The 24,700-nt window shown below is 44.9% G+C and overlaps 1 protein-coding gene across 4 annotated transcripts; it reads left to right on the top strand.

Annotated features, from left to right (window-relative positions):
• Window positions 1-21,147, top strand: LOC147628397 (uncharacterized). 4 transcript variants are annotated; one of them, XM_086813501.1, is made up of 8 exons: window positions 1-1,977; window positions 2,822-3,162; window positions 3,260-3,386; window positions 3,542-3,661; window positions 3,764-3,830; window positions 4,541-4,685; window positions 4,787-4,873; window positions 20,815-21,147. In XM_086813501.1, the coding sequence occupies exons 1-8, from the start codon at window positions 192-194 to the stop codon at window positions 20,941-20,943; spliced, it is 2,802 nt and encodes a 933-aa protein (XP_086669627.1). In that variant the 5' UTR covers window positions 1-191; the 3' UTR covers window positions 20,944-21,147. The 4 variants fall into 4 exon arrangements, with proteins under 4 accessions (XP_086669627.1, XP_086669626.1, XP_086669625.1 ...); XM_086813500.1 differs by having other exon boundaries at window positions 4-1,977; window positions 4,520-4,685; XM_086813499.1 differs by having other exon boundaries at window positions 4-1,977; window positions 3,542-3,830.
• Window positions 21,148-24,700: the final 3,553 nt, after the last annotated feature.

Genomic DNA, 24,700 nt, shown 5'->3' with positions numbered 1-24,700 from the left:
CCAAGATGAAGGTCCACTACATCCGTGCTGGAGTGCCGTGTGTTGAAACTCAATTTTGTGAAGAAAGAGTTTTGACCCGGCAACCTGAGGTAGCTGCCCGATATCGACTCAGAGAGCTTCTCTGCGAAACTCAATTTTGTAAAGAAAGAGTTTTGACCCCGGACTGTGCGGCAACCTGAGGTAGCTGCCCGATGTCGTCTATCTGGCCAGACCATATCAGAAACATCCCCGAGACTTGTGGCCAGCTATGCCAACGGATTCAAGGCAGACTCGACTGCAATTCGTTGCTAATTTTGCATCGCAGCAAGTGGCGATGCCTTGCAAGGTCTTACTCACTGGTGCTAGATGCAGTCATACGGCAAGTAGAACACGCTTGCTCCATGTTGGGGTCATCTGAGCAGGAGACCTTATCTCACAAGCTAAGTGGGCCTTTGGAGGCTCTCTATCACGTGATGCAAGAAGGGGAAAGATGTCTGGACGACTGCATCAGAGGAAGCTCAGACAACCATATGTGGCTGGTAGACAAGGCACTCAAGCTAGGGATAAGCACGGATGTTGTGGATCTTCATCTGCACGACCTGGTTTGGTGCTATTATGTGGTTGAGCAGGCCTTGAGGGGTGCACATCTTGACAGCATGGATTTGATGCAGGAGATGAGAAGGATCGGCGAGATTTGGGCAGCTGAAGGTGCGGGCGAAGACTTAAGCTCTGCTCTGGAGTATTTGGCTAGTGTGAAGGTAGAGGAAGGAGGAGACATGTCATGCCTTGCTGATATCATTTCGCAGAAACTGTCCAACGCCTCAGATCTGGAAGGTGTGGCAAGTGATGGTTTGCCAGCATACCTTTGGGTAGATCCAGAGGAGTTGAAAACAAAGTACAATGCTATTGGCACGGGTGGCTTTGGCACAGTCCATGAGACCAATTGGCTGGGGGGTCGCTTTGCAGTCAAAGAATTCTTCTATGTGGAAGATGACATAGAGTTTGGGAGGGAAGCGGTCATTCAGGCCAGGTTGCGGCACCCCAATGTAATACACCTTGTGTGCTGCACAAAGAACCCGGCTCTCAAGAAGTGTAGTTTAGTGATGGAACTGATGCATCAAGACCTTCGGGTTCTGATGATGGACAGAATGGGGAAAGGGTTGAATCCTCCCTTCCCTCTCCTGGTTGCAGTGGACTTCATGCTCCAGATCGCCAAGGGCATGGAGTACCTGCACAGCCTCGGCATCATTCATCGAGATCTCAAATCTTTCAACATTCTGGTAAGCTTTCCATCACATTCTGGCCAATCGAATCCATACCTTACCATGATGGGTGGTCTACATGCACATCTTAAAATTGCAGACTTTGGAATGTCCAAAGCCAAGCAAGCCAGCTCAAAGTACACCACAAGACAGACAGGCACAACTGCATGGAGAGCTCCCGAGGTTTTCGAGACCAGCCCTGAGGACGAGGTGGAAGGTGATCCCAAGGCAAAATATACGAAGAAGGCCGATGTCTACAGCTTTGGATTGGTTTGTTATGAGATCTTGACAGGAAAGTTACCCTTTGAAGGGAGCAATATCCGCAGGAGAGTGAGGGGAGGTGAGAGACCCAAGCTACCCCACCACTGTCCGCTTGCACTGGCGAGCTACATTGAGAAATGCTGGGATGGGGAGCCCTCGGTAAGACCGACCTTCCAACAAATCTGCAGAATGCTCCGATATTTCAAGGCCTCTATTCTTCTTCTAGGTGATCATCATGACCGTCATGGCGAAGCACAATGGTTATCACGCACTCTCTCCAGTGGCATGCTGACCCGCATGGAAGAAATGATCGAGCGGTCCTCTAAGGTGCCAGGTGTTTTTCTCCATCCCCACCCACTGAACATACCTTTGGAGATGTACTACTGCTGCAGAAGAGTGCTACGAGAAGGAGATGAAGCTGGAAGCGAACAACCAGTCACAGATGTGTTGGCGTACATGTTCGTCCGATTGCAAGGTCAGCATCTCTCGTTTTGAATTGTCAAATACTTCTGAAGCTTTTATTGTGATGAAGTGCTCACTTGTTTTTGCTCTGCGTACTGTCCGTAGAGTAGGGTTCGGCAACGAGGAAATTCTATAAAGGAATCGGTGGGGGCTAGTCTACTTGGGGAAAGGAAAAGGAAAGGAGGGTGAAAGGCGAATAGAAGCAAGCAGAGGGGAGGAAGGGAGGCGGGTGCACAGAGTGGGCGGGAGATGCTTGGCCATGATGAGAAGCAAAAGAAAGGGACGGGGCAGAGGAGGCGCAAGGCTGGTGCAGGAGGGTGCGTGGGATGGGAGGGCAGGGCTAGCGGCATACGCAGGGAGAGGGGCCGGCTGCCTGGTTAGGCTCCGATCATTTCGAAGGTCTTCACAACTGAACAATTAGGGGGTCACCCCGCTATCCATCTCATAGTAGAGATAACCTTAGAAAGCATGTCCTGCTTTAGCACTGATAACCTTAGAAAGCCCACACTTCTACGACGGAGCGGGCATCTATAATGCACTTCACCATGCCTGTGAGGGTGATTGAAAAAGATTTTATACTAAAAAAGATAAACGCCAAAAAACCTTAGAAACTTCATTTTTCATGACAGAATATAAATTACTGCAGAGAGGGCCTTATTTTTGGTTGTTTAAAAACAAGATGGTGGATGCTTGTATAGAAGAAAATTGAATAAGGTTGCATTTCTCTTAAAAGGTACCATTCTTAAAAACTCTTGTGATTTTACTTGAATAAGGTTGCACTTCACTGAATTCTCTTTTAAAAGTAACCATGTTTAAAAACTCTTGTGATCTTACTCGACTCTCCATGAGTTTTGCAGCACAAGTCTACCTGAAATTATTTTCTAGAGAAGGTTGGTTGCGAAAAGGTTGGTTGCCAAAAAGAAAGGCTTTGCGAAATGTGCAGGGTTATCCTGCAACCCAAAAGGCTAATCTGGCAGTTCGGAACCCGGTTACACAAACCGTCCAGACTATACAAGAACTGGCTATATCATTGGATGAATTGAGAGAGGCGACTGAAAATTTTGGAGCAAATACTTTGATAGGTGAGGGTTTGTATGGACGGGTTTACTTGGCGAGGCTGAGTAATGGCAGATTTGCGGCTGTTAAGAAACTCCACGGCACAAATCATGAGTCATCCGACGAGGAGTTTTTAGTTGAGGTAGGTTTTTCCTGTAGTCACGAGTCATGGTAAGACCGTCACGCACTGAGACCTGCCCTGTCGCATTTTGTACACTGAACAACAAGCTCTACGACAGGCCTCAAGGGTTTCAAGGCTGAAGAACGAAAACATTGCGGAGCTTATTGGATCCTACATTGATGGCAATCTACGAGTTTTGGCATATGAATTTGCAACGATGGGATCTCTACATGATATCTTACATGGTAAAAAAAAACTTGTAGGCATTGTCCACAATGTGAGTTTCATTGATGGCTAATTGTTCTCCTTTTGCTAAGTATGCAGAATACTACTCTAAAGCTTATACCAACAATTTTATAATGATATCAACTGACTCGGTGATATTTGCTGTTTCATAAAGGCCGAAAAGGTGTCCTAGGCGCCCAGCCCGGGCCTGTCCTTGATTGGATGCAACGCGTGAAGATTGCAGTGGGAGTGGCAAGGGGCTTAGAATACTTGCATGATGCGACAATGGTCCATGGTGAGATCAAATCTTGCAATGTTCTACTCTTTGGTGACTACACTGCCAAAATTGCCGATTTCATGCTCTCAACGTTCTACTCTTCGGTGAGTACACTGCCAGAACGACGACATTACACAGACGATGTCCATCCCAGCTATAGTTTGACCTCTGATTATGTTCCTCCAGAGTAAGGTTTCTTACTTAAATGCCTTGCTTGAAGTGCTTTTGATGTTTGATAGATTGTGTACATAGTTGTCTATATTGTTTTTTATGCCTTGAGGTGGGAGCTGACCCTAGGCTTCTCTCGTAGAGGATCTCAGTTGGTTAGATGCATTGTCGTCAGGGGCAATGGCAAATGGCCAAGTTCTCTTAAACGAGCCATTTAAATGTTTTTGGGCCATTCTTAGGGCTAATCCTTCTTATGTGCCCAAATTACATGGCAAGGTTCATGGGATCAAGGCCAATTTACATGGCAAGGTTCATGGGATCAAGGCCAATTAATGCATGGACGATTAAAATTCTTGGGTTGAAAGCCAAACGAAAATGCTATGCTTGAGGTTATTTGCAATGATTGAAAGCTCAAGACGGATGATAAAATAAGGTCCACAGGCAAGCCCCCAAAGGAACAAAGATTCACGATATGCTAGATAGGTTATCACATGTGAGTGGGGAGAAGGGAAATGGTGCTACCAGCTAGGGTCGTGTGAAAGAGTAATTATGTTCTGTATAGGACATATATCTATTGTTATTATGGCTCAAATTGTGGGCTGTTGTGAATTTCTTATATGAAAAAAGCAAGGTTTTGGTTACAGATAAATGCCAGATCCATGAACACAAGTGATCAATCTGTGTTTGCATAAATTCTCTTTTTTACAGGCTGACAAATCTTACCTTCAGGTATGACAGGCTGACAGGACAGTATACACAGCCTACACAGAAGGGTGATGTTTTCAATTTTGGAGTGGTTTTATTGGAGTTGCTCACAGGGAGAAAACCAGTGGACCATATCATACCACATGGGAAGCAAAATCTGGTTGCATGGGTGAGACATGCATTCCTAGCTAGTTCATAAATTAGCAATATTGGACAATCATTATAATTATCGGTCAAAGCTTTTTGAGAAGTGATGATGTATTAATGCAGGCAACTCCAAGACTAAGTGAAGAAAAAGTTAAGCAGTGTGTGGATCCCAAGCTTAAGACGGATTACCCAATCAAAGCAGTTGCCAAGGTGATTTACCTTCTTCAGTTTTCGTTGATATTTTGGACTGTAAATCTTGTTATCCATTGGTCATGTAGTATGCTCTCCAAAACATGCACAGAGAGATTAGGGTTATTAACTTATAATTGACCGATACTTAGAAGAGTCTAATGAACCCATCATTAGAGTCCAACAACTAGCATCAAAGTAACCTCGCCATTAAAGCCAAATTATGTGTTTTGGGGTCATAACATTTTGCCACATGGATTCTGCAGTAGTAGATTAAACCAAACTAGTTGTCTTTTTGTATCATAACATTCTTGTACATGGATTTTGCAGTAGTAGTTGACCTTTGATTATGCTATAAATTCCCCTTCTAGTGTTTCTTTATTGAGTAGAAGGGACTTTCGTTTGTCTGCTTGAAGGAAGTGCCATAAAGTTATAAACATAATGTAGCATTCATTGTTTTCTGTATGCTTACAAGTTACCATCTTATCCACATAAGAGTAGATTGGGGCCAATGTCTCTCCTACCTTGGATGCCTATCCTCCTAGTGTACCATAAAAATCACTTAGCTCATATCTAGGCAGAAAAAAGAAAGATATTTTTTATGTCTACGCTGCAAGTATTTATTTATAACTCAAGGTCGGCGTAGCCCTTGTACAATTCCTGAGAATATGCCCCCTTGATCCACAGGGAGGAGATCTCCTTCTAGCTTTCACCCAAGATACCCAAGATGTGTTGTGGGATACAAGAGCCTTGGCCCCTTATTTATAGAAAAGTCTATTACAAAGGCTTTTTCCCAAAAACTGTCGAATAGCTTTTCTCTTCTCTTTTTTTTTATAAAAATAAAAATAAAAAAAATACATGGTGCTTAAGCGTTTTCGAAAAAAGAAATCCCACGCTGAGTTTATTTTTCGCTTTTGGGCTGCCCGGCGCTTTTTCGCTCGCGTTTGCTTTCCTTTGCGTTTTGCTGCCCGGCGCCCACGCTTCGCTGCTGCCTGCCTTGCGCTTGTTGCACGGCACCCATGCTTTGCTGCTGCCCACGCTTCGCTGCTGCCTGCCCTTGGCTGCATTGCAGCGCCTGGCACCTGCTACGTGGCAGCCGGCTGCCTGTTCATGTGGCAGCACCTGCACACGTGCAGTCCAGCCTGCCACGTCAGCCAGCCGTCATCCCCTGCTACAGCCAGCCGTCTACAAAGCACGCCTGCAGCTCCACGTCACCTCACCTCACCTGCACCTGCACCTGTGCCATAAGGCAGTGCCACATCAGCTGTTGACTGGGCTGACCGTTGACCCAGAGGATCCCTCAGCTGCTGCTCCTGCATCAAGGTAAGAGAAACACACGTATACATGCACATGAACAAACTTATGAGCATGCACACATGTACACACACACCAAACATGTATTTGAATCCACCAAATAGCCGGCTGCCTGCCCATGTGGCAGCACCTGCACACGTGCAGTCCAGCCTGCCACATCAGCCAGCCGTCATCCCCTACTACAGCCAGCCGTCTACAAAGCATGCCTGCAGCTCCACGTCACCTCACCTCACCTGCACCTGCACCTGTGCCACGTGGTAGTGCCACATCAGCTGTTGACTGGGCTGACCGTTGACCCACAGGATGCCTCAGCTGCTGCTCCTGCATCAAGGTAAGAGAAACACACATATACATGCACATGAACAAACTTATGAGCATGCACACATGTACACACACCAAACATGTATTTGAATCCACACACATGTACAGACTTACACATGCATTTACTGGATTAAACATGATTAGTGAATGCTTAAACATGCTTAAAACATAATTACAATGCTTAAGACAAAGAGGTAAAATACTCAGTCCTGTAACATACCCCCCTCTTAAAACAAAGCAATTGTCCTTGATTCTTCATTCAAAGGATCTGCCAACTGAAATAGAACCTAAGAGAGCAACGAGAAAGCTATGTCTTGCCAACTGAAACAGAACATCGGAATACATAAATCGAGAGCATCCACTTCGTGAATAATCATGTCCCCCTGGATGCTTTACCTGCTCCCCTGTTGGCTGTACCAGAACAAAGCAGGAGCTGTCGGCTGAGACCAGAAGAGCTGTTGGCTGAATCAGAACCCAGGCGGCTATAGGCGCATCATTTTGATGATTTTATGTCCAGTCGGCAGTCGGCCAGCACCCCATGAAGTTCAAAAGGCTATAAAAGGCGTAGATGCTCATCATTGTAATTCATTCAACTCCATAAGAGTTGCGTCCTTAGGGTCCTAGAGTAGGACAAGTTTTTTGGGTGATGTTCACCTTTTTGTAAGAGGCAGTCTAGGGCTGCAGAAGTAGGCACCTTTTTGTATCATAAGAATATACTGAATTTCCAGCATATCTCTCTCTCTCTCTCTCCCTCTACTCTCTCTTCATGTCTGCGTTTTGCATCAGCATTTTGCCAGTGGTGTTTAGGGCTGAAAGAAGACCCCCAGAGCTTCTGCGTGTTACACCACAACTGAACCTGTTGAAGCGCTTTCTAAGGTAGGCTCCAAACCAAAAGCCTCGAGGTAAAGTTGTAGTATCCTCGGTGAATCTGCCAAGTCACCCTCCTCCATCCACTTCGAATCCATAGGTGAATAGCTCACAAACTTCACCAGATATCGACGTGACTTTCCCTCCTCTGACTTTTCTTTCTTTATGTGCCAAAATCTGCTCCGGTTGAAGAATCTCATCAAGTTCTTCTACGTCTGGTTGTGTCTCATCAACCTGATCTGTAGGCACCTCACCTCTGAAAGGTCTAAGAAGACTCACATGGAATGCATTATGAATCTTCCAATGATCCAGTAACTGAAGACGATAGGAAACATCACTCATCTTCTCATTCACTTGAAAAGGCCCATAGTACCGCATATTCAATTTAGGATATAAGCTCTGTTTACCCTTCATTTTTCGTGAGTCTAGCCTTCTCAAATCTCAAAAGGACCCAATCACCCAAATCAAAAACCAATGATCGACGGTGAAGGTTTGCTGCTTTCCTCTGTTTCTCTTGAGTCCTTTGAAGAGCCACATTGACCTTTTTATAAGCCTCATCCATATTCTCCACAAAACGATCTGCCTCGAAGATCTTATCTTTTGTATGTAGAATCGGAGGTACTTTCTGTTAGAAGTCATCTCCTGTCTTTACCATACACCAGGGCCTCTATTGTGGGTGTGCCCGCCCTTTGTAGGTGTTTTCTCATTTTTCCTCACTCCTCGTATTTTTCTCCATTTTTTTCATTTTTTTGTGGCTTGGGGGGGTAGTCCTGAGCTGGCAGGCGCATACATCCTTTGGCCGACTGTACCCGACTGCAGTACAGAGCTGGCCGACTGGTCTATGTGGCAGGTCGTGGAGATGTTGTACCTGTCGGCTGCCTCTGGAGCAGGTCGACTGCTGCTTGGGGTCCATATATAATGGACCCCCACAGTCCCTTGTCATATCATCTTGTATCACTTGGGGATCTTGTGTATATAGAGCAGAGTTACACGCATATCTCTCTCCTTCTCTTGTGCTGTCTATTTTCTGCACTCTACTTGCTCTTGTGGTCTCAGATTTGGTTATCATCTCCGCTGCGTATTTGGACATGGTATTAGAGTCCTAGGCTCTTGATAGATCTTGGGAGTTTTGTGAGCAAGAGGGGGACTGTTGCGTTGCTGATTGGTGGATTGTTCGGGACTGTACGGGAAGAGAGGAAGCAAGAGGACGGCGGGCTGAATTGCTGGACAGCCACGTGCAGGTGTAAGTTTTTTTCCCACCCACCCACCCTTTCGGTGGACCGTCAGTTGGACGGGAACAATTACAGCATATGGAAGGTTGTGATGGAGTCTGTGCTGGAGTCATATGACCTTGCTGATTTCATTGTTGTCGGGGTTCCACGGCCGGAAGCAGAGGAAGGGGAGTTACAGTCAACCAAAAAGGACCGCGAGGCACAGGCACAGGTGTGGGTTCGTGTCAACGCCAGGGTCCGTTCATTTATCTTCCTCAACTGCACACCACAAGTAATCAATCATGTAAAACATATGACGTTGGCCAGAGGCATATGGCAGCACTTGGCTTCTCTTCATAACAGGGTATCGCCCATGAAGAGGATTTCCTTGGAAGTACAGATGCGGGTTATGAACCCTGCAAAGTCGTCGACGATGCGGGAGCATATTAACAAGCTGCAGGCCCTTCAGTAGGAAGTCCTCCAGGCTGGGAAGGAGATATCATCAGAAGATATGGCCATTACTTTGCTGTCTCACTTGCCTTCTCAGTATTCTGCTTTCTACTCCTCTTTGATTACTAGTGGCAGGCTTAGCACCATTACATGGGAGGAGCTTGTGCCCATGGTCTTGGACCAGGAGGAACAATTCACGAACCCTCCTCACAGCGGAGGTTCGGAGGCCTTAACTGGCCAACGGTTGAAAGGCCAGAATAACAACAAGGGCAAAGAGAAGGCTTCACCGGAGAAGTCTTCTGAGAAGAAGCCTGACACAGATCGAGAGAAACTGAAGGCCGAGAGGTCCTGCAATGATTGTGGCGAGAAAGGCCACTATTGGCGGAAGTGTCCTAAGCGGAATGGGAAGAGTGCTGATTCTTCAGCCTCAGCTGCAAAGACTCCAGCATTTGTGCACTTAGAGATGATGGACTCAGATGCTTCATCATCTTTGAGCGAGGAGGCAGTTGGCTTCACCGCAAAGGATACCCGGGAGTGGATTCTTGACAGTGGTGCTTCCAAGCACATGACTCCTTCCCGAGACTTCTTTTTGGATCTAAAACGGCAGTTGGATCGCATCTTCATTGGCGACAACTCCACCATTCCGATACACAGTGAGGGCCGGATGGAGATTATTCCTGATGGCAAGGGGGGTAAGCCATTGCTCCCGTGTTCTTTACGTCCCTGCTCTTGGTTTTCATCTTCTGTCAGTGCATGAAGTATGCAAGACTGGCTTTCAGGTGGAATTTGAGGAGCATTCAGTTGCTCTACAGGACCATGAGACTAGCTAGGTTGTTTGGGAAGGCGGTGTGGAGAATGGTATCTACAAGCTCTCTGCACTCTCCTCATTTGACAGGTTCTTAGGTCGGAGATCTGTGGCACTTTCGGTTTGGCCACTTAAATGTGGATGCACTGCGGCGAGGTTTCCGGGACTAGATGGTGGTTGGCTTGCCAGATGTTGCCAGCAAGCAAGGACGTTGCAGTTCTTGCATACGTGGTAAGCAGCACAGGGAATCCGTTCCGAAGCAGGCTTCCAGGTAGGCTTCAAAATCATTGGAGTTGATTCACACTGACTTGTGTGGACCTCAGCAGACACCATCATTGGGAGGATCTCTCTATTTCATGCTGCTTGTTTATGACTGTACCAAATTCACGTGGGTCTACTTTCTTTCACAGAAGGACCAAGCTTTTGCACGGTTCAAGGATTGGCACGTGATGGTGGAGAAAGAGTCTGGATTGCAAGACTCTCAGGGCTGACAAAGGGGGTGAATTCTCTTCGAATGCTTTCGTCAGATTTTGTGTAGATCATGGCATCAAGAGGGAACTGGCCAATACAGGATCGCCTTCAGAGAATGGAGTTGTAGAGCGCAAAAACAGGATTGTGGTGGAGATGGCGAGGACCATGCTGGAGCATCGTGATCTTCCTCGTCCACTTTGGGGAGAGGTGGTGGCAACGGCTGTCCATACCCTCAATCGGTCTCCAACGACTTCAGTACCTAATATGACTCCGTTTGAGGCATACTTTGGCAGGAAACCTGATGTCTCCCACTTCCGTGTTTTTGGGAGCGATGCGTATGTACATATTCCGAAGAAGCGGAGGGGGAAGCTTGACTCCAAATCCCGTAAGCTTATATTTGTGGGGTATAATTCTCTTTCCAAGGGATACAGATTGTATGATCCAAAGAGGAATGAGATTGTTGTCAGCCGGGATGTGGTCTTTGATGAGCATGTTCCAGCGCCTTAGGAGTAGTTTCTTGGAGTAGTAAGAGGCAGCCAACTTTTGCCCTATCTTCGACAGAGGCAGAGTACCGGGCTGCTTGCGGTGTTGCTTGCAAGGTTGTGTGGCTGCGGAGGCTGCTAGGCGAGATTAGATTTCCACAGAAGGAGCCCACAGTCATCCAGTGTGATAACAAGAGTTGTATAGCTATTGCTCGGAACCCGGTCTTTCATGCCCGGACCAAGCACATAGAGATACAGTATCACTTTGTACGTGAGAAGATCTTGGCTGGTGACATCTTGCTACTTTATTGTTCGACGGAGGACAATGCGGCGGACCTCTTCACGAAGTCTCTACCTCAGACTACGCTCAGGCGGCACTCCAGCTCCCTAGGGTTGGTTTCACAGCCAGGAGCTGAGAGGGGGTGTTAGAAGTCATCTCCTGTCTTTACCAGACGCCAGGGCCTCTGTTGTGGGTGTGCCCGCCCTTTGTAGGTGTTTTCTCATTTTTCCTCACTCCCCGTATTTTTTCCCATTTTTTCCATTTTTCTGTGGCTTGGGGGGACAGTCCTGAGCTGGCAGGTGCATACATCCTCTGGCTGACTGTACCCGACTGCAGTACAGAGCTCGCCTACTCATGTTTGCTGGTGGCCGACTGGTCTATGTGGCAGGTCGTGGAGATGTTGTACCTGTCGGCTGCCTTTGGAGCAGGTCGACTGCTGCGTGGGGTCCATATATAATGGACCCCCACAGCCCCTTGTCATATCATCTTGTATCACTTGGGGATCTTGTGTATATAGAGCAGAGTTACACGCATATCTCTCTCCTTCTCTTGTGCTGTCTATTTTCTGCACTCTACTTGCTCTTGTGGTCTCAGATTTGGTTATCATCTCCGCTGCGTATTTGGACACTTTCTTCCCGCCTTCCACAATCTCGAAAGGTGCCTTACTTGTTGAAGTGTGAATGGTGTTGTTGTAAGCTCCACCAAAGGAAGATACTTTTCCCATTGTTCCTTATGATCCGAAACATAACACTTTAGAAGATCCAATACAACTGAGTTGGCAATTTCCGATTGCCCATCTGTTTGTGGATGAAAAGACGACGAGAACTTCAACGAAGTCTTCATGTTCTCGAACAATGCTCTCCAAAATAAACTCGTCATTCGAGGATCTCGGTCACTGACAATAGATGTGGGCATCCCATGGTATTTGAAGATATTCGTCAAAAATATCCTCACCATTTGCTATGCATTAATCTTCTTCCTGACTGGAACGAAATGATCCTGGTTGCTGAAACGATCCACGATAGTCCAGATGCCATCATTCCCACTTTTTGTCCTAGGAAGATCAAAGATAAAATCCATAGCAATACTCTCCCACGGTCTATCTGGAATAGGCAAAGGATGAAGTAACCCAGGTGTCTTTTGATGGTCATACTTCACCTTTTGACAAATGATACAATCACGAACAAAAGCATCAGCATCCCTACGCATAGTAGGCCAATAAAAGAATGCCTCCAAAGCCTTCACTGTAGCCTCAATACCACGATGGCCTACATAAGGCCATCGGCCTCAACTGAGATGTGACACACAATTTGTCATGCATCATCAAAAATCCTTCCTTGAGAGAATAATGGTCAACGCGCTCTCCTTTGGTCAAATGATAAAAAATCCGCTCAAAATCTGAGTCATGAGCATACTGTTCTCGCATATCATCAAGTTCATGATGAAAGATAATGGAGACGCGGCCACATGTGGTTTCCTAGACAAGGCATCCGCTACCACATTCTTTTTGCCATCCACATGAACAATCTGAAAGTGAAACATGGACAAAAAGTTTGCCCATCTCATATGCTTCTCTGAAAGCTTCGTTTGGGTAAGGAAATAGCGAAGAGTCTGATGATCACTCTGAACAATGAAATCAGCCCCAAGAAGATAATGCTTCCAAGTAGAAAGAGCATGAATAATCGCAAGAAGCTCCTTCTCATATACTCGTTGGTTCCGTTCTGCTGGTGACAGAGTTCTACTCTCTTAAGCAATAACATGTCCATCCTGCATAAGAATAGCTCCAATGCTATTCCCGCATGCATCACACTGTACCACAAAAGGTTTATGAAGATCCGGTAAAACCAAAACTGGACCAGTGGTTAGCTTTTCCTTAAGCTTGTTGAAAACTTCCACTTCCTTTGTCCATCGGAATTTTACATCCTTCTTGGTCAGGTGACGTAAAGGTGAAGCAATTTCTGCAAAGAATCGGATAAACCTCTTCTAATATGAACAAAGTCCTAAGATACTTCTCACATCATGAATAGTCTGTAAATCCGGCCAATTCTTTATCGCTTCAATTTTTGCTGGATCCATCCTAACGCCATCCTTAGACACTATATGCCCAAGAAAGTGAATCTCCTGCATGAAAAATTCACTCTTCTTTCCATTGACAACCAACCTATGCTTTCTGAGTTCCTCAAACACTTTGGTCAAATGCTCCCGATGCTCCTTCTCTGAGTGAGAAAACACAATCATATCATCCACAAAAGCACGGTGGGGTCGAAAAATCCGATCCATCATCCTGTTAAAAGTCGTTGGAGCATTCATAAGACCAAAAGGCATGACCAAAAACTCATAGAGTCCAAAAGTTGTCCTGAAAGCTATCTTGTGCACATCTTCTGGCCTGATGGGAATTTGATGATATCCACTCTTCAGATCAATGCGACTGAAGTAAGCTGCTCCTTGTAACCGATCCAAAATATCATCGATTTGAGGTATAGGGAATCTGTTCTTGATGGTAATCTTATTCAGTGTCCTGTAATCAATGCACATCCGCCAAGAACCATCTTTCTTTTGTACCAAAAGCATTGGTGAACAATAGGGCGAAGAGCTCGGCTGAATCAAACCTTTGTCCAACAGATCACGCACTTGGCTCATAATCTCTTCTTGTTGGGCTGCACTCACCCTATAGGGTGGCTTATTCGGTGGTGAACTTCCAGGAATCAAATCAATCCCATGATCCTCAGGCCTAGCAGGCGGCGATTCCCCCGGCAAAGTCTTTGAAAAACAATCTTGAAAACTTTTGAGAAAGTCCAATCTTTCCTTATCCAACTCAGACAGGTTAGAATCTGTGGTATCCTGATTCTCTTTGACAAACAGTAAGTAAACAGAAAGATGCTTCTTTATTAAACGAGAAATGGCCGAGGCCGATACAACAAGAATAGATTCCCCTTTAAGCTTTACATCAAGAGTGTGTTCCTTATTCTTATTAGTCAGAGAGATTTTCCTATTGAAAGTATCTACTACCGCTTTAACCTTATGGCACCAAGGCATACCCAACAAAACATCACAACCCTCCAAAGGCATTATGAAGAAATTATCCTCTCTGTCCGTGTAAGTCTGCACACTGAGACGTAGTTTCCCAATGATCGGTGTAACCTCCACCGAATGTCCAGGACAAGCCAAAGTAGCCTCATGCAACACACCCATCTCCTCTGGTTTGCTGCAAGCTCGGGGGTGATGACGTTTTCACGAGCCCCAGGATCGAAAAAGATCAAAACCTCCTGATCTCAAAGTCTTCCCCATGCTCTGCATAACTCTGAAGATGCATCCCCTTGCTTCAACCCTGTCAAGTTAGGTACTAGTCCAGTAGACGGTTTCTGCTTCTTTGCTTTAGGCTCTTCCTGTGAATCATCTGCGTTTTTAGGTGCTCTCTTCGGACACCTATAGTACCGATGTCCCGCTTCTCCACAAGAGAAACATTTGTTGCCAGCTATAAGCTCTTTCTTTTCTTCATCTGTCCTTTGAGGTAAGAGCTGAAATTTTCTCTTCTTGGATTGCCCCTTCTCTCGTGGTTTAGTGTTTTTGGTCTCTCTTGACTCCTTTGATACTTTCTTGGAGAAGAGACGTTGATCCTTGAATCCTGACATCTGACCAGTAAGCATGGCATATCCAGTTTGAGCATTTTCTATCATCTGAGTCATATTAATGACCTTTGTTTTGATGCAATAATCTCGAAGCTCCTTGGGTAACCCACAGCAATAAGTCTCTACCTACTCAACTAGTGACACGGGCCTAAAGGATGTGACCGGTAGTAGAGCATCCCATGATTTCTTGTTATATTCTTCCAGATTGCTACAATCTCTGGAATCTAATCGATGCCAAGCTGTCATAACATCCACCTCAAAAGTCTGTGTTAACCATAAGGAAGAGAAGATTTGCTTGAACTCCACCCAAGTGCTAGGTGCTATTCCCTGATGAAGAAGTGTCGACCACCATTGAAGAGCATTACCCTTTAGGAAAGAAGCTGCCTTTCATACCTTAGATGCCTCTGTGAAGTCACCACCAGAAAATGCCGCATCAAACTGTTGAATGAAGGTGAGAGCCTTCAAACGAAAAGAAGAAGAAGAATCAGGGTATGGCTGAAAATTGGGGTAGATGGGAGCCGAATGTTGAGGCTTAACTTTCTTCTGAGACCCATGCTTTCGTGGTTTAGAATCGGCTTTGAAGTTTTGTGGAAAACGTGAGTCCTTCGCGAGTTCCATTAATCCCTCCATCAAACTCTGCATCTTTGCTTCATAGGTGGCATCATCATCTTCAAGTTTTGGCATATCGGAAGGTATTGTAGGGAAGAGTGGTTAGGGTTAGGGTTTTGGAAGGTACACCAACAGGAGGCGTGTGTGTGAGAGAGGAACACGTTTGCTCATATGATGATAATAATAAAATGAAGTACAATAGCCACATATAAAAGATGTGACCTAAAGTGTGTTCACATGGTCCGGCCATAAACTGTGCCACGTGGACCAAATCACTTATAAACCACTATAAGTGAAACTAAGCTAAACTGGGGGGAAAAACCTCCACTAACTGAAGTAAAAAGTGCCCCAGTAACCTACTGATGATCACTAGCACTCCCCTGGGTGCATACACAGCATAAAACCCAACAAACCCCCCTGGAGTGATATGTGATCACTGTACATCATCCACCAAAAGGAAACAAATTCAAAGCAGTGCGGAATGCTTCTAATTTCGGACGTGGTAGTGCCTTGGTGAAGATGTTTGCCACATTCTGATCTGTAGGGCAGTAAATCAGACTGATATCACTTGCCTGGAGTCTCTCCCGAACAAAGTGATAGTGAATCTCAATGTGTTTCGTGCGAGCATGAAACACAGGATTCCTGGCCACGGCAATGGCACTCTGACTATTAGTATAGATAGGTGTAGGCTCCTCCATTGAAATATCCATATCAGTCATAAGACGACGCAACCATACACACTCAACGGTAGTAGTGTAGGCTGCTCTGTACTCTGCCTCACAAGACGAAGTGGCCACTGTGGTCTGTTTCTTGCTTAGCCAAGAAAGAAACAATTTCCACTAGTGGAATGTCTGGTATCAAAATCACCAGCCCAATCTGAATCGCTGTAAGCATATAGCTGCATGTCACCCCCCTCAGGATAAAGCAATCCAAGAGACAAGGTACCCTGCAAATACCGAAATACACGCTTCACAGCTTGCCAATGTGACAATCGCGGGCTGTGCATGAATCTGCTCAACTGAGATACGGCATACTGAATAACTGGCCTGAAGTAGATCTCCTCGTGTCTGGATCTCCTCCCCAATTTGAGTCACTCCAACCGTGGAGTCGGACTCCATCCATCAATTCCCCTCCTGTATAAAAGAGTCCAAGATCCTTGGCATGCTGCAGAAACCACAAGATACACAATCCTGCCTCCCAAAGAGTCATTTGCAAACATGAGCTCAACAGCCTCATCAGGAAGCTTCCGTCCAATCTGGTATCCATCAACCAAATCGATGAACCATTTTGCTTCCGAGTCAAAGAGACACCATACTGCTCACAAGGATCAACACCTGTTACGGTGGGAAGCCAAGTCCTGGAAACTTGCTGAAGACCACGCAAGGCCTTCACCCCCTCTGAATCCGGAACCACAAAGCCTGGAGAATGTGCAACATCCACCTCCTTCTGCAAGTAATCAACTGCCACCTGCTTGGCTTTCCAAGAGGTCCCTGTGGAAAGAGCTTCCTCAACTACAAGAATTTCTTTGTCCCGAATACTACGAGACATTAGAGCATAAGTTACGTGTAAAGTTTCCTCTGATTGACAAACACAAGAACTACCAACATCTGTACTGGAAAGTTCCTATCAACTGTTGCCATCATCTGGCAAGCTATCCACCATCTGGTCTAGGAAAGCCTGCACCTGCAGCGTATCCACACTTAAGTGGCCATTACCAGACTGTCAGTCATCACAAAACTGAGGACCTGGGAGAGAGTGCTGAAAGTTTGTAAACTCCATTCTCCACTCCACCTTCCCAAACTACCTGGCCTGTTGCCTTGTCCCGGAGAGCAACAAAATGCTCATCAAACTCCACTCGTATGCCAATCTTGCAAACTTGATGCACTGACAACAGATGAAAACCAAGTGTGGGAACATATAACACTTGGGAGGAATGCTTCCCCCCTCTGCCATCGGGAACTATCTCCAACCTTCCCTCACTGTGAACTGGGATAGTGGATGTATCCCAAATAAGAATGTGACCAGAATACTTGTAGAGATCCTGTAAAGCCGAACGGGAAGGAGTCATGTGCCTGGAAGCACCACTGTCTAGAATCCACTCCCGAGTATCCGTTGCGGAGAGTCCTCCAACCTCCTCCCTGCCTGAAGAAAATGAAACATCGGTGTCCATCACCTCCAAGTGCACAAAAGCTGGAGTCTTCATGGTTGCTGCTGAGGAATATTCCCCCTTCTCGGTGTTCCGCTTGGGACACTACCTCCAATAGTGGCCTTTCTTGCCACAATCATTACAGGTCCTCTCTGCCTTTAGTTTCTCGTGGTCAGCGTCGGACTTCTTCTTAGAAGACTTCTCCAGTGAAGCCTTCCCTTTGCCCTTGTTACGGCCTTTCGACCGTTGGCCAGTTAAGGCCTCCGAACCTCCGCCCTGTGGAGGGTTCGAGAATCTTTCCTCCTGGTCCAAGACCATGGGCACAAGCTCCTCCCATGTAATGGTGCTGGGCCTGCCACTGGTAATCAGAGACGAGTAGAGTGCTGAGTACTGAGAGGGCAAATGGGACATCAACGTTATGGCCATATCCTATGACGATATCTCCTTCCCAACTTGAAGAACTTATTGCGGAAGAGTCTGCGGCTTGTTAATGTGCTCCCGCATCGTCAACGACTTTGCAGGATTTATAACCCGCATCTGTACTTCCAAGGAAATTCCCTTCATGGGCGATACCCTGTTGTAAAGAGAAGCCAAATGCTGCCATATACCTCTGGCCAGCGTCATATGCTTGATATGATTGATTACCTGCGGTGTGCAGTTGAGGAAGATAAATGAACGGACCCTGGCGTTGACACGATCCCATATTTGTGCTTGTGCCTCGCGGTCCTTTCGAATCGACGGTAACTCCCCTTCCTCTACTTCCGGCCGTGGAACCCCAACAACGATGAAATCAGCAAGGTCATATGACTCCAGAACAGATTCCATCATAACCTTCCATATGCCGTAGTTGTTCCCGTCCAACTGACGGTCCACCGGGAACGTGGGGAGTGTTGGGATCTTCACATGCTTCTCAGCCATCTCTAGCAAATTTGCCATTGCGCGGGGATGTAACTGAAAAAGTTTGGGTGGGTGGGAACAAAGAAGTGCAAGTGGCTGTCCAGCAAATCAGCCCACCTTCCTCTTGCTTCTCCTCTTCCCGAACAGTCCCGAACAGTCCACCAATCAGCAACACAACAGTCCCCCTCTTGCTCACACAAATCCCAAGAGCTATCAAGAGCCTAGAGCTCTGATACCATGTCAGAATATGCAGCAGAGATGATGACCAAATCTGAGAATACAAGAGCAAGCACAGTGCAGAAAATAGACAGCACAAGAGAAGAAGAGAGAGAGGCATGTGTCACGTGCACACCCATCAGGTGTACAAGTGGCATGGCATCATCAAGCATTAATCAGGACATCTAAGTATTATACAGGCATATATCAGCATAAGCATGTATATGGGGGTGTTTCAGCACCAACATCAGCACCTTAGTCTTCATGACCATGTAAGGCATTCATTTGCATCAGGTCAGGGTTGTTAGCACCAGCCGACAGCACATTAGCACCAGCAGACAGCATGGTATGGGCAGCCGACAGCCTTCTAGGCATTTATGACAAGTCGTGAGTATCTGGGGGGCTGGCCGACTGCAGCAAACTGGCCGACCAGCAGCCATGTTCCCATATAAATAGAAGCGCATCCATTCAGTCCATGATATCTCAGTTCAGCAGTGGTATCTCCTCAGCGTTTCCTTCCCAGGCAACAAGGAGAGCATCAGCGTTTTCAGCATTCATCAGTTCCAAGCATTCCCTTCAGCGTTTCCTTCCTAGGAGACAAGGGAAAGTCAGTGGGATAGCAGTTCATCCAGCATATAGTCATCAAATCAGCATATTCAGCATCATAGGCAGCATATTCAGCATATAAGTCATCATTCCTACCTCCTACATAGAGGGAAGCCGGCATCGAAGGGTGGACCTCAGCATTGGAGCAAGGAACAGTCCTCATCTTCAGCATTCAGCCCATCCATCTCATCCCGGGAAGGATCTTCATCTAGGACAGCATCATAGATCTATTTAAATCTCATTGTCACCCATTCATTTAATATAGCTGCATTGCATTGCATTGACACTATTGGCCTATCTCTTAAGCATCATTAAGTGCAGTTTAGTTAGCCTAAGGTTGTGTTTACGACGGTCAATCCCTCACATGTCACAGTGTGTAACTCTGCTCTATATACACAAGAAGATCCTGAATACAATACAAGATACAATGGCAAGGGGCTATGGGGCCATTTTATATGACCCCAAACAAGCAGTCGGCCTGTAGAAAGGCAGCCGACAGGGACTGAAAACTCCACGACCAGCAAAGTGCACCAGTCGGCCAGCTGTATCAAGTCGGCCAGCAACTGTGAGAGGTCGTGGACCTGAAGAATCAGTCGGCTAGCTCATGGGCCCTCCTGCCAACACATGGCAACCACCCAAGCCAAGAAAAATAGGGAAAAATGGGGAAAAAAATACGGAGAGTGGGGAAAAATGAGAAAACACCTAATAAGGGTGGGCACACCCACAACAAAGGCCGTGGTGTATAGGTATAGACAGGAGATGACTTCTAACAGATGCTTCTTGTTCCGCCATGGAGTAGATGCAGAAGATTAGCAAATGTGTAGGGAATTAAGGAGTGCAGGGGATTACAGATGGTTGCTAATAGTGGGTGGATACTATAAGCTCCAGCTTTTGAAAAGCACAACTAACTTTTTGCCCACGCATCAAGCATGCAGGCTTTTATGAGTAAGTACTCTAAAAAGTAAGATTAACAAGGCACGTAGCTTTTGGTCCTCTTTTCCCCCCCCTCTTAAGCATAAAGGATACTTATATCGAAATATGCCCAAAATAACACGTAGCTTTTTTGAGACGGCCATCCATACTGCTCATAAAGTTTCATATAGGCCTGCAAGTTTTGTCCCACAGGTCACATTTCCCTATTTAGAAGTGGGACATGGGTTCATGCTTTTCCTACATAATCACTCACCCATCCTTGTAGACTGTCCGGTTGTCCTTCTTGCACCTTTTTGAGACCTCCTTGTTTGAATTACTCTCTCTCTCTAGGGTGGCCTTTTTCTGTTATAAATGAAGAGAGTAATTCAAACAAGGAGGTCTCAAAAATGAGAGTAATTCAAACAAGGAGGTTCATGCTTTTTCATTGTGCCACCTTTTCTTAAAGACGGAGGAGCTTTTCCATTGTGCCACCTTTTCCAACTCCCCAAGTTCTTTCAATGTTGGGTCCATGAATTTTATGATTTAGGACCTTTTACTTTCCTCCTCTCCTCATGAGTATCCTGCACCACATTGGCTCGCTTGTGCTTGGCTGCAATGTCTCGACATTGAGATGCCATTTTAACATGCTCTTCAAGATTTACTTTTTTACCCACTCTAGCATTATTAACGGCTAAGTGCATACTCTCTCTGTCTCTCTTTAACCTGTGTTGTGTACGTGGATCCAGATGGCAGCAGTGGCAGCACTTTGTGTGCAGTATGAAGCAGATTATCGCCCAACTATGAGCATTGTTGTGAAGGCCTTACAAGCATTGCTTATTCCTAGGCCGGCAGCTGCAGGTGCTCCTCCAGCCTGAAGTCTAGTCAAGACTGTGTATTGTTTGTTATGTAATCACAAGAATTTCCTGAGCGGGTTTTTTTTGGGGGGGGGGGGGGGGGGGTTGTTTTCTCACATATCCCCATGTGGAATATGGTTCTAAAAGTTTACCTCACCTATTTGTGAAAACACTAATGTCATCTATGCACACCAAGTACGCGTCCAAGAGGAATGTTTGGATACTCTTCAGTTCTTTTCTTGTTTTGGATGGTTATACTTCCAAGTTCGTGTGCTAGTTGGATTGCCAGGGTTTTGTCAAGAAGGATTATAGGACTGAGAGACCAAAGAAGGATAGTGTGTGTGATTGATGATGAAGAGTCATTGCAAGCACCACTTGCTTCGGAGATGTCTAATAAGCACATAGCATGGAGAAACATTTATCATGTTGACCTTGAGGACATAAACCAGTGCAAGGGCGATAAAGAAAAAGACCCAACTCATCGCGGTGGTCATGGGGGATGCCTAATTCGTGGCTCTTGCCCGATGGTACGTGGCCCTTGCCCGACCATGATAATTGGCTAATTGTTGGAAGGGGAAATCGGCTCCACCCACTTGAGTGGGCCCCGGGTGTGTACGAAAAAAAGAAGAAAAAGACCCAACTCACTTATTTTTGTGAGCCTCTCAGTCCTATTGTCCTATGGTTTTGGGTCCAACGTTGTCATAACATTTGAAACTCTCATGGTGCATAAGTATTTCTCATCTAATTATCCTTATTAATAAGAAAAATTTGGGGGTTAATGTCGTTGCTACGCTATGGTGTTTGCATTGCTCACCATTTTTAGGAGTCTTACACAAGGAAAAGAGCATGGAGCAGTAAAATCCATGTTCTTATTTTACGGTACTGTCAGTGCATTGATTCGTTATGGCATTGTTGGTCTTACTTCTTTTTTGGGGGCTTATTGTTGATTATGATTATACACCCTCAAAACTCAAGGAATGGATCATAAGCCACTTGGTTGGTCGCATCAGTGTGATTGATGACTAGGTCACTTGTGTTGTTGGTTTTTAATGCGTTGTTAGTAGGATGGTTTGAGTAGCAGATATGATGTAAATTTGTTAATTAAAGTGACCCATTAATGTAAGAATGGTTTTAATTACACCTAATGTAGCCTTAAAAGTCAAGAATGAATCACATCGCATGGTCATTTCACTTGTCCCATCAACCATGTTGATGACTTTAGACACGTGTTATGCCATTAGCATGATGGTTTGAATAGCAACAAAGCAATAACAAAAATATAATGTCAAGTCTTATAATTAAGCTTATAGAGGCTGGCCCAACTCCCAGGATTTTAAAAAAAAGGCTATTTCCTTCCTTAGCCAAATTATCTTCTTTTGATAAGTAAAGGATCAATCATTAGTATATTTTTTTCATAGGATGAAGACCCAGCTAGAATTGAAGAATATTTATGAGTGTAACAGGATGTGAGTGCAATCTGGAAGGCGGAGACATGCATCTAACAATTCATAGGGGATGGAGAGAGCACACTCTGGTCAAGACTATGTGGAAGGGCAAGGTGAGGAAGGGCAAGGTGAGGAAGAGTTACCCAACATCAAGAATTGGTCACAAATGATGAAGGAGCCAATGGAGGAGATAATAGATGCATTATTTGCTTCTTCCTATCCTCATCCAAATATCTCACAAGAGGAAGCAAGTTAGGCATCAATCCCATTGCATTCCACAATGGTCTACATGGCCAGTGATTTTGGAATTATAGTATTTCACCATGGATGAGTATTTAGATAGAAGAACTTCAAACTGTACAGGAAGGCATTCCGATGCAAGATATATAAATATCTCAAAGAAATTACAGAAGGCCACCCCTTACAAACATTGGTCAAAAGCCACCATCTTTGAAGGCAAGTGATTGGCTAGAGTCATATGATTGAATGGAAACCAACTTCCACCTAGAATGAAAAGGCTCTTCATTTTTTGTAAACTCCCTTATTTGGTCTTCTTGCTTATAAATCATCTCCTAGATCCCATGCACATATTAAAAAATGTAGCCAATGCCATTTGAGGTCACTTAATTGGCTATGGAAATAGTAAGAGTGCTTGAGAAGATTTGAAAGATGAGGGTTTAATGGAGCTTTACAAAAGCTTGGAACAAGGTCAGCAAGATTGAACATGATGAAAATAACCTTGTTCATGCCTAGTGCAACATCCCTTTTAGGAGCCAACATCAACTTTGAACTATGAGTAGCTAGTGATTCACCTAGCAAACTCCTCCACAGAATGATCAACCTCTGCACTATCCATAGTAAAAAAGAAAACAAGATCACCTTTTAGACTAACAAGATTGTGGCTACTAGTAAAGGTGATGGGGAGTCCATGAACCTCGAGAAATCCAAGCTCTGTTGAGTTGCTAGCCACAAGCTCAATAAAGTCAAGGTTGAAGAGGCAAAGAAAGAAGATAAAAAGCTAAAAGATCTCGCCAAGCCTCAAGAGGATGATAGGGGATGAGTACTATAAGTTCTACAAAATCGGGGAAAAAGGGGTACACGACAAGAAGGCTTAAAGAAGCCTAGGTAGAGAGCTAATTGCTTCGTATAATGGCCCCACCAAGGTCAAAAAAGCAATTTCGCTGGCCGCAAAAGTAAAGAACCTAAACCAATGTTTATTGTTGCAAGGACCTCGCCCTTGAGCAAGAAGGAGAACTGATAGCCTTGCTCAAGAAATTTCATGATTTTTTCTCGGAATAATTGACATAAATTCCTTCAGAAGTGTGAAACACACCATCCCTCTCCATGAAGGTACAAAATTATCCACATAGAGGGAATTTTTTTTACGAGCTTTATCTTGCAAGATTTTCTCTCTCTCCCAAGAAATTGCAAGCTCTTTTGTGACAATAATTTCTTAAAAACATGACTTTAATTTATAGAAAAACATATTCATTGATCACAATATATTTCAGGTTGTCAAGATCTTGACATTATAGGAAGGCATTAGATGTAATACATATTATGACAATTTTCAAAAATATATTTCAGGTTGTCAAGATCTTGACACTATAGCATGACAAATTTCAAAAATAAAACTTTCATTATGATATAACAAGACGTTCATTTCGACAAGATAGAAAGGCATTATATCTAATATGTATTATGGCAATTTTCAAAACCAAAGCTTTCATTAAATACTATGGCAATTTTCCATAGATGGTGGGATGTAAGTGTTCACAACCAAAAATGGATAAAAGAGTAGTGGTCTTTGAGACAAAATGTTGTTCCTAGTAGGATGGCTAAGTGCTGGTGATATATCCATATCAACTGAAAGTGTGGGATAATGTATAAACATATGCACATTTTTATTAAGCCCCAAGACACACAAGAAAATATAATATAAATGCTTCAATGCTAGGTATGGTTTTTTGGCAGATTCTCTTTTTTGGAAATCTAGGCATGTGCACATTGGTTCATTTTTTATATGCACATCATATAGAACCAACTCCTTAGAGCCATCCATGGCCACATGAAAACAAACGTGGCATGTGCAAACATTTTTTATATGCACATCATATACAACCCCCTCCTCAGAGCAATCTATGGCCACATGAAAAAAAACGTGTTTAGGGTCCATTACAAATTCTTCCATGATGATAGTAGCTCGCATATCTTCAGCTTTCTTGATTCTTTTTTCAGCCTCCTTAGATACCATAGGCCTCCACCTTGAGAATGGTGTCGTGCTATGATGAGCTCCATAAGTCATGGGTGTGGATTCTGATCCATGATGCACA

This window comes from Cibotium barometz, chromosome 19 (genome assembly GCF_041138505.1).
Source record: "Cibotium barometz isolate CiBa-2024 chromosome 19, ASM4113850v1, whole genome shotgun sequence".
Classification (NCBI taxonomy): Eukaryota; Viridiplantae; Streptophyta; class Polypodiopsida; order Cyatheales; family Cibotiaceae; genus Cibotium; species Cibotium barometz.
This window is presented reverse-complemented; position numbering and strand designations above follow the sequence as displayed.

Coding starts and splice junctions, on each gene's coding strand:
- LOC147628397 (XM_086813498.1), top strand. CDS start 192: ATGTCGTCTATCTGGCCAGACCATATCAGAAACATCCCCGAGACTTGT. Junction 1,978..2,821: donor CATGTTCGTCCGATTGCAAG/GTCAGCATCTCT, acceptor TGAGTTTTGCAG/CACAAGTCTACCTGAAATTA. Junction 4,686..4,786: donor AGCAAAATCTGGTTGCATGG/GTGAGACATGCA, acceptor GTATTAATGCAG/GCAACTCCAAGACTAAGTGA.